The sequence below is a fragment of the Hemitrygon akajei genome, chromosome 1, assembly GCF_048418815.1.
Source record: "Hemitrygon akajei chromosome 1, sHemAka1.3, whole genome shotgun sequence".
Classification (NCBI taxonomy): domain Eukaryota; kingdom Metazoa; phylum Chordata; class Chondrichthyes; order Myliobatiformes; family Dasyatidae; genus Hemitrygon; species Hemitrygon akajei.
The window spans coordinates 131,392,286-131,405,078 of record NC_133124.1 but is presented as its reverse complement, the minus strand read 5'-3'; the positions used below and the strand labels follow the sequence as shown (position 1 = coordinate 131,405,078).

Genomic DNA, 12,793 nt, shown 5'->3' with positions numbered 1-12,793 from the left:
ACTGACGCTAGGCAGATAATCTCTGAAGATTATTGATATTGGCTGGGGTCACCCTTCTTGCAAAGACACTGTCAGAAGAAGGCAATGGCAAAGCACTTATGTAGAAAAATTTGACAAAAGCAATCATGGTCACAGAAAGACCGTGATCGCCCACGTCATAGACATGGCACATAATGGTGATAATGATGATGCTTCTCATCTGTGAAGACAAGCTGTGAGATTTTGAGGAGATGATAATTCTTTATTGTTACTCAATTTTAACACCAATGAACTCACTTTCAAGAACTCTTCATCTTAAGTTCTCGTTATTTATTACTATTTATTTATATTTGCATTTGCAGTGTTTGTTGCCTCGTGCTCTCTTGTTGATCTTTCATTGATCCTGTTATACTTACTATTCTATAGATTTGTTGAGTATGCCCACAAGAAAATGAATCTCAGGGTTGTATGTGGTGACAAATATATACTTTGATAATAAAAATTTGATTTGAACTTTGAGCTTTATATTGTGGCCAGATGATACCAAGTTATACAAAATTAAAGGGCCAATTCATTGGGTATATTTAAAATGGAAGATGACTAGTAAGGATGTCAAAGGTTATGGAGAGAAGGCAGGAGAATGGGTAGAGGAATAATAAATTGGCCATCATGGAAAAGCGAGCTGATTCACTGGGACAAATTTTCTAATTCTGCAAAACATACAAAATGCTGGAGGAACTCAGCAAGCCAGGCAGCATTGATGGAAAAAAGTCAACAGTCAACGGCTCAGGCTGAGAAAAATGATGAGAAGTCAAAGTAAGAAGGTGGGGGTGGGGGTGGGGGGCAGGAAGAAGTACGAGGTAATAGATATAGGTGAAATCAGGACAGCGAGTGGTGAAGTAAAGAGTGGCAAGTCGATTGGTGAAAGAGATAAAGGGCTGGGGAAGGGGGAATCTGATAGGAGAGAACAGAAAGCACTGGAAGAAAGGAAAAGGCAGGTACGGAGATGAAGTGAGAGAGGGACACAGATTTTGTGTGCGCTGCCTGGATTTCCAGCATCTGCAGATTTTCTCTTGTTTATGATTGTTCTAATTCTGCTCCTTTGTCTTAAGGTCTGATAATCTAAAAATAGATAGAAAAGTCAAATTATCCTAAACTCCTTCAGTTGAATTGTGACAGCATTTTGAGATTGAAGTTTTAAGGCAGAGGGAACATGTTTGCAGAAGGGTAGGTTCACTAAATGGGCAAGAAGAAGATCAGCAGATGGCTGAAATATGAGATTACCCACTTAGTAGAAAGAGCATAAAAAGTAGCATGTTATTTCAATAGAGAGAAACCACAGAGTGCCTCCTTACTGAGGAACCTGGGTGTCCATATGTAAAAATCCCAGAAAATGTGCTCACATGAAATGAAGACAAGGAAGCATTTCCTATCTCAGAGTCTGTGGATCTTGGAATTCTCTGTCTCAGAGACAATTGGAGGCTGAGTCAGCGGATGGCTTATGAAATGATGAAATATGAGGTTATCCACTTCAGTAGGAGGAATGTAGAAGCAGCAGGTTGCTTAAATGGAAAGAGACAACAGAATATGTTGTGTAGAGGAATCTGGGTGTCCTTGTATATGAGTCGTAGAAACTGAACATGCAGGGACACTGAGTAATTAGGTACACACATGAAATATTGCTGTGTTACAGGATGATGGATTAACAAAAAACAGGCAAGTTTTGTAACAACATTACTATTGAGTACGTTCAAATACGAGAGATAGTTTTGGGCTATCGAGGAGCGAAGCGCAATGGGGAGTGTGCCGGAAACCACTGTGGGGGCCAAGATCGGGGTCACAGTGGTGCTGCAGTTATCACTGCCACCTCACAGCCACAGAGACCTGGGGTCAGTCATTTGACTGTGGTGTATGGGGTTTCCATGTTCCTCTGGGCGCTCTGGCCCCACCCCCAACTCCAAAGCTGGCTGGCTGTTATCGGGCTGTTATATTTTGACCCTAGTGTGTGTGGATGGTTGAGAATTGGGAGTGGGGCAGTACTAAATGGGAATGCAAAAGGAAAAAGAAAATGCAATGAGTATGGATTTATGGTCTGCACAGATGAACTGTAGCGCCTGTTTCTGTACACTTTGACTCAATGAATTGGTGAGCAAGGGGTCATTTGGTTAACCATTGGCAGATAACTCAGATGCAACCTGTGCAAAAGCTGACCCTATCCTTGCATGTAAGCTGCCTTCACTCACAATTTCCATGCATGTTCTCTGTTTGCAGAGTTAACAGAGCAGAATTTCTGCTGTGAGACTGGAAATTGGGAGCGGTGTCTCCCTCACTTAAGCACGATGGATTGCATGTTACGTTTCAGGAGCTGTAAATCTGAATTTTCAGCACCAAGCCTGAAATGTAAATAGCACTGGGAGTTTGCAAAGGGTAGAAAGGTTGATAGGATCCATTAAATGCTGAAGCAGTTTTAGATCTGATACAGCTACTTAAAAGAAAATGGAAATCTATATTTAAATGGGTGGATGCAGAAGGCCGATGCCGACGGCAGAAATAATTTTAGGGCAAAAGGTCTGATGCTAAATAAAGTTAGAGAATTAAATACAGGAGGCAAAAAATGTAGGAACGCAGGAAGCATGAATGGGGCACGGAGACACTTCAATACCGAGTATTTGGAAATAGCAGCTTATCATCTTCCTCTTCTCACACTGGAAATAACTTCAAAGTTCAAAGTAAATTTTATTATCAAAGTACATATATGACACTGTATATAACCCTAAGATTTATCTTCTTGTGGGCATGCTCAGCAAATCTATAGAATAGTAACTATTACATGATCACTGAAAGATCAAGCAGAGTGCAGAAATCTGTGCAAGTGCAGATATAAATAAGAAGCAGTACATAACGAGAACATGAGATTCTGATATAAAGAGTCTTGAAAGTGAGATCAGTGGCTGAGGGAACACCTCAATGATGGGGCAGGTGACTCTGAGTGCAGTTAATCCCTTTTATTCAGGAGTCTGACAGTTGAGAAGTAGTAACTATTCTTGAACCTAGTGGTGTGAGTCCTGAGGTTCTTGCGCATTTTACCTGATGGCAGCAATGAGAAGCCATGGCCTGGGTGTTGGGGATCTCTGACGATATACACTGCTTTTCAAGTACCGGTAGATGTTCTAACTGTGGTGATGTACTGGGGTGGTGATGTACTGGGGGTGGTGATGTACTGGGCCGAGTCCAGCACTTTTTGTAGGATTTTCCATTGAAAGGCATTGGTGTTTCCATACCAGGCCGTGATGCAGCCAGTCAGTACACCCTCCACTGCACATCTAGAGAACTTTGTCAAAGTTTTAGTCATCATGTTGAATCTCCATAGACTCCTGAGGAAGTAGTGGTGCTGCCGTGCTTTCTTCGCAAGTGCACTTACATCGTCAGGTTTAACACCCAGGAATTTAAAGTTGCTGAACCTCTCCACCTCTGATCCTCTGATGTGTACTGGCTCAGGGACCTCCAATTACCCTCTCCAGAACCCTATAATCAGTTCTTTGTCTTGCTGACATTGAGTGAGAGGTTGTTGTTATGACACCACTCAGTCAGATTTTCAGCCTCCCTCCTATTCATCACCACCATTGATTCACATTTGATTTGAGGAGGATGTAGGGTACACTGAATATCATAAACTGCTATTAAGAGTAAGTTCTAAAAAAAGTCAACTCTTACCTTAAATCATTTCCCATAAAATAATTATCTTCAAATTATTGAGACCCTTCATCAGGAGGGTCCACACTGGCTTCCACACTCAGGTTGGAGGAACAACACCTTATATACCGGCTGGGTAGCCTCCAACCTGATGGCATGTACATTGACTTCTCTAACTTCCGTTAATGCCCCTCCTCCCCTTCTTACCCCATCCCTGATATATTTAGTTTTTTTCCCCCCTCCCCTTTTTTTCTTTCTCTCTCTGTCCATCACTCTGCCTGTTTTCCATCTCCCTCTGGTGCTCCCCTCCCCCTTTCTCCCTAGGCCTCCCGTCCCATGATCCTTTCCCTTCTCTAGCTCTGTATCCCTTTTGCCAATCACCTTTCTGGCTCTCAGCTTCACCCCACCCCCTCCGGTCTTCTCCTATCATTTCGCATTTTCCCCTCCCCATCCTACTTTCAAATCTCATACTATCTTTCCTTTCAGTTAGTCCTGACGAAGGGTCTTGGCCCGAAACGTCGACAGTGCTTCTCCCTATAGATGCTGCCTGGCCTGCTGCATTCCACCAGCATTTTGGGTGTGTTGCTTGAATTTCCAGCATCTGCAGATTTCCTTGTGTTTGATCTTGAAATTTTATTTGTTAACTTGCACAGTAGCACAGCAGTTGATATAAAATTACCACAACACCAAATCTAAGATCAGGGCTCAATTCCCACCACTATTTGTGAGGAATTTTGTAAATTCTCCCATGACTGTAAGGGTTTCCTCTGGTTGCTTCATTTCTCTCCCATGCTCCAAAGACGTACAGGTTAGGGTTAGTTGCGGGCAAGCTATGTTGCTTCCAGAAGGCTGTGACACTTGCAGACTGCCTAACTCAATCCTCGCTAATTTGATTTGACGCAAACACTGTAGGTTTCGCAATGTATGTGGCTAAGTAGAAGCAGATCAGGGATCAGTAAGAGTTATTATGTTGCAGGATCCGTTCACACCCCCTGCTTTTCTAGTGACCACTCTTAACTCCAGTCTAAATGGATGCTGCAACGGTTGTTCAGGATCGCCGGGTTCTGGACTGGACCTCAGGTTGAAGATTTTGAGGCCTGGGTGAGTTTCACAGGTTGCTGGTGAACTTCATAAGAGTGTAAAAACCAGGGTAACAAGTGAGTGGTCCATAGGGGTAAGAACTAGATCCTTGATGAGCTTCAGAGCAATGCAGGAACTGGGTCACCAATGAGTTCAAAAGAGTGTGGAAAACTTTAGCTGGTGAGCCAGATGTTGAACCATCTGGATTTCCAAACAGTTAGACAGGGGATTATTAGTCCTACTGTACATTATTGCCCAATGAATAGCATGTTAGCTGATAGGTATATGTTCGGTTAATATGTAATATTGTAATATACAGTAACTGTAACATCCCAGATGTTCCAGCAATTTTGTTCTTGTTTCCGATTTCCTATATCTGCAGTTTTTCTTTTTTGTTTTTCACTCTCCACATCCTGAATTTCAAATATACATTTTGTCATCAACAGAGGACATATCCTGGAGTTATTCAAAACATTTAAGCCTGTTGTGTAAGCAAAGCTTAAAACTATTTTTATATGGAAATGGAAACAGTCAATTTGTATTGATTGCACGAATAATGTAATTACATTTTATCAGAAGAAGGCTCTGAGTTTGTCTTGGGGACTTGGGAAAGCACTATAGTTTGCTGATTCATTGCATTAGTTATATCAACTGCATGTTGTGGCCAAGTTGAGAGTCACTTTGTTTGATTTCATGACGCTAATTTGACGATGCTTTGAGAATATATGTAATGATATTGTCCAACTCATTCAGTCTGTATTTGTACAGTTGATGGAGAGTGCCTTAGAAGTATGGAATAATATACATGGAAATATGGGTCTTGCCTTTAAAATTGGAGGGACTGGGAATTATGTAAGAGGCATTCTGAGAAGTTGGAGCGAGGTGTAAGAGCAAACTGAGAGATCACATGGAGTTGGGGTTCAAAATGAGCGATTTATTAAAAAACTGGTGCACATCAGGAGACCAGCTAAGGCTTATTTACCTGAACAGCTTTTTACATTCTCAGTTGATGACATTACCAGTAAACCTTCATTTTACTAACAGAATGGTGGCTACAGGAAGACTTGATTAAGTAGAAGACAGGGTTCTGATTACAGAATAAAATAATTATCCACAGGTCTAACAGTAAATCCAATTTTCCATCACAACAATGGGTGCACACTATAAAATTATTAGTGAAGCTCCTGAAACTTAGGTAATGTCACTTTTACACACCAGTTCTCTACTTTTGTCTGTGGTTCCCTGTTACCACATTAGCACAATCCACATCACTACGGACTAGTTATTAGCCCTCACTATTTTTCCCCCTGCAACAAGGGTAAATAACAAATGATATTTGCCTTTTCTTCTTTTAATCAAGTAGAAAGTGAAAACAGAAAATGTTGGAAAAACTCAGCAGGTGAGTCAGCATTATTGATAAGAGAAATGGAGTCAGCAGTTTAGTTCAGAACAGTTTACCCTTCAGAACAATAAGCTTCCATCAAAGGTCATCATGCAATATTAACTCTTCCTTACTTTACAGATGCTGCCTGCCTTGCTGACTAGGCAATTTCTATCTTTATTTCCATTATCTTACTTTTGGCCGTCTTTCTTCAGTCAGCTTTCCCTTAATTTGAGACAGCAGCTCTCCTCATTTTGTTTGTAACCTGACAAAGATGATTCCTCTTTTTCTCCCGATAGATCTACTTGAGATTTCTTGACTACGAGATGGAGAACTCAAACGAGTGCAAGCGCAATTTTGTGGCGATCTATGATGGAAGCAGCGCAGTGGAGGATCTGAAAGCCAAGTTCTGCAGCACTGTGGCCAATGACCTGATGCTTCGTACAGGTCTCGGTGTCGTCCGCATGTGGGCTGACGAGGGGAGTCGGAGCAGTCACTTCCAGATGCTTTTCACATCCTTTCAAGAACGTGAGCAACTTTTGGATTTCTTTTAATTAATTGAACACTATTGTGCCACATTATAGATATTGAAAAAGAATTACTACTGGAAAGGTTATGGAAAATCTCATTAATGCATAACTGTTTGTTTATATAACATCATAATCTTATGAACATTTGAACATTTGGATCATATATATATAGAGATAGATATGACTTTTAGGAAATCTCTCAGCATGGGGGATACATGGAGCAGTATTCAATTGTTGTTACCATAATCCAACTAAGTGGATTTTGAAATCAAAGGAAGTGGTTTCAGTTGTTCTACGTGTATAATCTTGAGTTTTCCATCTTTGAAGACGTAGCTGTGCTGAAGTGTGGGGTGAAGTGTTGTTGGCTGTGATGTTGCTAGCAAAGAAATGGCAGGTTATCATTAGTCTACAAATATAACAAACTAGAAAAAAAATGCTATTTAAGCCCTAAGTGGAAATATCCTTTGACATGCAGGTCAACACAAATTGCTGGGTAATTTAGTGCTGTTTTATCATTAAAGTACTGACAGGTCTCCTAAAAGTCTGCATGACCAGTACAAATTTAACTCAGCACTGATTTAGAATTGAGGCACTCAGCTCTTTCACCAATTTTTAAAAAGCGTGCCTCTTCTGTTGATGGTAAACTGTTCCGAAAGATTCTAAAATTTGTAGCTTTATATTTACAACTTAATTTTTCTCATCTTTTCATCTCATCTTCCTTTCTCTCTTATTATTTCTCTTCTCTTATCTCACTTCACGTTGATTTGTACAACGTCCTTCTTCATTGTTCCTTTTTTATTCACTATTCCTAAATTTAATTAGTTAAGGAAATAGACTATTGATTTCAAGATCCCTGATTCCCTATATTCAATAGACATTTCCAGCAAAAGTTTTTGAGATGAAGAGCGAAGAAAGTAATTGATTCTTCAGACATGTGTCAGAATGCCTGGCTCCTGCTAATTCTTGGACAATGAATAAGAGATGAGATCATAATCTTTCTCACAGAGGAATGATTTAGTTCCAAATGGCTAGGAAATGTGATGGAATTTTACAGAAATATACTTAGCGTCATCTCTGTTTTATATATTAAAGGTGATCATAATCAACTTTGCAATATGTGTCAATGAAAGAGTATATCTGAACTCATCAATCATTCTGAATGGCTCCAATTTCAGAAAATCATTGCTAAACCTAGAGCTGGGCTTATTTCAGTGAAGAGCCCATGAAGCAGGAAATGTTTTCTGATGGAAGAAAATATAAAAACATTGAAAGAAGTAATATTCTTTTTACATGGTAGACGGTTGAAAACTGGAGAAGTGGAACTTTTTATCAAGTCCCCTACAGTTGTAGATGTCTGATGGAGTCTACAAAGTTCGATCATTTTGTCTTCAAAGTTACACCTTTATTGTTGATAATCCAGTTACATATTCCTATAATTCGCATTTTGGTCATTGTTAATTATTAACAGTCAGTCAATCAAAGCTTCCACAGAGTGAATAATCCAGCAATGGAGAAGTTTATGTACTGATAGGAGAACTTCCAACAATGATACGAGGGGTGATTGATATGTTCGTGGCCTAAGGTAGAAGGCGTCAATTTTAGAAAACCTAGCACATTTATTTTTCCACATAGTTCCCTCCTACATTTACACACTCAGTCCAGCGGTCATGGAGCATACGGATCTTGGACCTCCAGAAAGTGTCGACAGATGGGTGATTGATAAGTTCATGGCCTAAGGTAGAAGGATATGAGTTATACAGCTCTCATTACATGCACATGCAGGTTAACTCTTTGAGTGATTACGCAGAAAGTTTGAAGTTAGTAACTCATCTCCTTCTACCTTAGACCACGAACATATCAATCACCCCTCGTATATCAGGCATTTTCAGGAATCAAAATCAGGTTTAATTTCAATGGCATATGTCATGAAGTTTTTTTTGCTGCAGCAGTACAATGCAATCCAAAATAATAAAAACTCTGAATTGCAGTAAGTATATATGTGCATATACTGATATATACAATGGTTAAATAAGTAGTGCAAAAATAGTAGTGAGGTCGTGCACATGGGTTCAGAGCCCTTTCAGAAATTAGACGGCAGAGGGAAAGAAGCTGTTCCTCAGTCACTGAGTGTGTGCCTTCAGGCTCCTGTGCCACCTTCATGGTATTAGCAATGAGAAGAGGGAATGTTCTGGGTGATGGAGATCCTTAATAATGGATGCCGCCTTTTTGAGGCACTGCTCCTTGAAGATGTCCTCAATGTTGGGGATGCTAGTGCCCATGCTGGAGCTGACACAATTCTTTGCAGATTATTCTGATCCTGTGCAGTAGTCCCACCCCCATACCAGACAGTAATGCAACCAGTTAGAATGCTTTCTGTTATTTATTATATAGATTCTCCACAGTTATTTATTACATGTTTATTTGTATTGTGATATAAATGAACATGATATAGAAATGTCCTCAGAAACAAGGGAGGATGCCAAGCACCTAAACCCATAAGGTAATTGCATTAACGTGATTTGATTTTGACTTAACCAACCAGAGGATGCAAGAGGATTACACACAGTACTGTATATTAAAAATGTGACGGAGAAGTAAAGTGATTGGAAAGTCTTAATTATCAGAATGGAAATGTCTGAACATTTAAAAAGAGGTGAAAAACAGGTTTTATTGTGCCACAACTGTCATAGCACCCGACATAGCTTTTACAGACCAACAGCAGAAAGTGGGCAATTTTCATCCGTGCTTTATCTGGGGTAATTGAGTGAAATAGCTGGAGCATGTAGGCTGAAGATGGGAATTGGACGAAGAATGACAACATTAATGCAATTCTGCAGATGCTGGAAGTCCAGAGTGTGTGTGTGCGTAGGTCTCCGTTAGTCTCGATAGACCATGGATTTGCACCTTGGAAAGTTTCCAGGGCACAAGCCTGGGCAAGGTTTTTTTTTAATGGAAGACCAGCAGTTGACTTGGAAGACCAAGTTGCGAGTCTCCCCTCTACACACCACCAATGTTGTCCAGGGGAAGGGCATTACGACCCATACAGCTTGGCACCGGTGTCGTCGCAGAGCAATGTGTGGTTAAGTGCCTTGATCAAGGACATACACGCAAGCCTCAGCCAAGGCTCAAACTAGTGACCTTCAGATAACTAGATGAATGCCTTAACCACTTGGCCACATGCCAAGATCCAGAGTAACACACACACAAAATGCTGGAGGAACGTAGCAGGTCAAGCAGCATCTATGGAAAGGAATAAAGGTTCAATGTTTTGAGCTGAGACCCTTCATCAGGATGGGTCTGATGAAAGGTCCTAATGAGGGGTCTTGGCCCAAAATGTTGACCCTTCATTTCCTCCCATAGATGCTGACTGACCTGCTGAGTTCCTCTAGCATTTAGTATGCCAATAATGACATTGTAAGTTTCCAGTGCTAGAACAATAGAAGCTTGGTCTGCAGTAGGAATTGCATGAGAGAACTGCAAGGTTGGGACTGAGCAGCAATAGAGAGAAGCAGGACACTGAAGAGAGACCAAAGCACAATATGTCAAGAGGAGTGTTGCATTGAGTCCACAGGTGTTGGAAAAGAGCATCAAGAAAGTTAGGGAGAACTTGGAAACAACTTTGAAGTTGGAAAACGATAAGGGAAGCATCAAGAGACAGAGTATTGTATAAAACAGTAGCACAAAGTCTTAAAGTGTGAAATCAAGCCGAAGTTCATAATGATTAAATCGACAAGATAGACAGCATCCAGTATCCTTGGTTTACTTTTACTTGTGATCTGAAGAATTACCCTAGTGAAGCACTGGAGTATCACAACCACCATTGCCTCCATAAAATCCTCCAAATACACCAGCTGGGTAAGTAAGCCAATATCGTCATCTTCACCTAGGCTATCATCATCAGTATTGAGGCCTTAATTACCAGTACATTTGTCAGCTCAGATTGACAGGCCATGCCATTCATAGACATAATCAGACTCCTGACATTCTGCACAGCAAGGGGTTACTAGAAGATCAGATTTAAAGATGTTCTCAAGCCTTCCTCGAAAGTGTGAAAAGATTCCCACTGGCACTTAACATCAGCAAAGCTGGAGATATGAAATAAAAAGAGTAAAATGCTTAGAACTTTCAGCATGCTGCATAGATCTGTAGAAGGAGAACTAGGGTTAATGTTTCAGGAACCTTGCTTTTTGCAGGGAAAGAAAGAAAATGTAGTTTTAAGTTGAAGAGAACAAGAAGAGGGGTGGATGGAGGAAAAGGGATCTTTGAATGCCTGGTAGCTGGTAAGTTGTGATGGTTGAATCTTTGAATACATTCAAATTTGAGGTAAACAGATTTTAAGGGCATCCATAGATTTTGAGGACTAGACAGGAAACTTGGGGTAACGGAATGGCTAATGGAGTGGCCATCTGCAGGAAAATGAACCTTGGTGTTGTATATTGCATACATACATTGATAATAAAGTACTTTGACTTTAAATGGTGGAGGAGATGCAAGGTACCATGTGGCCCATGCCTACATCAGTTTCTTAAGTATTTGTATTCTTATTAGCAACCAAACAATTCTCAGAGTCTGGATGAAATCCAATAAGAACAAACTGCCATTAGTACCTCCTTTCCTAAAGACAACATCCAGAATGGAAAAATGTAATTAACTAGTCTCATAAAGAACTAAGGTAATTATTAAAGTTATGACACCTGACGATAGATTCTCCATACAATTACAGCTTTTCAGTCTGATCTGGACAATCTCATTGTGACTTCCATGGCATTTTAACTGCTTTGTTATATTGGTCTTGAACTAAGCCCTTCCTTCTCAAAGTAAGTTTCAGGGGAAAAAAGTGTGACGAGCCCTGGCTCCTCTCTAATCGGTGAAGTCACGCTTGCTCTCTGGGGGGTGAGTGGGTAGCCTTAACTAAACCTAGTAATCACCACATTGAATTTCACCAGTGCAGAGAAAGGAGCATTTCTTCAAATCAATGGACACTGTTAGGAATCTGTGGGGGTTATTGTCCTAAACAAAATAATGTCACACAGATAACATTATTATAATATTGAAGTGGCTGTTTGCTGAGATCTTTAGCCACTCTGTAGAAACATTTCATCACCTAGTTGTGCAGGGTTTTCACAGTGCCTGCCGAGAGGAATTCTTGGAATATTTACAAAGGTACATTCCTGCCATTTTGTTCATCCTATCAGATAAGGGGATCTAGCCTCTGTCCTGAGAGTATCAGAAAGAAGGCACAGCAGAGCCTCTACTTTTTTAGACATTTGCATAGATTCAACATTTCCCTTTGGCAGAGATCCTCCAGAGACGGACAGTGGAGAGCATCTTGACTGGGTGCGTCACAACCTAGAATGGAAACAGCAATGCACAGGGATAGAAAAGTCTGCGGAAGTTGATGGATTCAGCCAGTCCATCATAGGAAATGATCTCCCCACAACTGAGCAGATTTACAAGGAGTGCTGACTCAAGAAAGCAGCATCAATCATCAAGTACTCCCACCATCAAAGCCAGGCTCTCTTCTCATGGGCACTATTGAGTAAGTCCCATGCCACCAGGTTCAGGCACAGTTATTATCCTACAGCTGTTAGGTTCCTGAATCAGTGTGGATAATCTCAACCACCAGAATACTGAACTGATTTCACAATCTACTATCAAACTCATATTTTCAATATTACTGATATTTTATTTGATATATTTGTTTTCTTTTGAACATTTCTTGTTTGAATCTTTAATTATGTATATTTTTTCATAAATTCTATCATATTTCATTATTTTCCTATAAATGCCTGCAAGAAAATGAATCTCAAGGAATGGTGACATATATACTCTGTTAATAAATTTTCTTTGCCTATGATTATTTGAGAGAAATTAACCGTTATCATTTCCCATCAGTAACCATTATTAAATCAGGGCTGGTGGAGCGGAAGCCACAGAGAAATTTTGCATCAATCTTAATGTCTCTGTTGGTGAGTCATTGCAGAATGCCTTTCACTTACCTAATCAATGGCTTGTAGAATACTAAACAGAAAGGTTTAGTGTCATTCAAAAATATTACTCTTGTGTGCATAGTCAAAGCTAATCCATTCTGTGGAAATGATGGAATGCCGTCCTTGACTAAGATAGGAAA

The 12,793-nt window shown here is 40.3% G+C and overlaps 1 protein-coding gene across 2 annotated transcripts in view; it reads left to right on the top strand.

Moving 5' to 3' along the window:
• The window catches only part of neto1l (neuropilin (NRP) and tolloid (TLL)-like 1, like), a 640,883-nt gene that overhangs the window by 583,594 nt on the left and 44,496 nt on the right, over window positions 1-12,793 (top strand). For both annotated transcript variants that reach the window (XR_012099689.1, XM_073051771.1), the window contains exon 7: window positions 6,433-6,661. Coding sequence is in view for 1 of the 2 variants with exons in the window: in XM_073051771.1 (XP_072907872.1) it covers window positions 6,433-6,661 (229 nt within the window). In the remaining variant the exon portion in view is untranslated. The remainder of the gene's footprint in view (window positions 1-6,432; window positions 6,662-12,793) is intronic.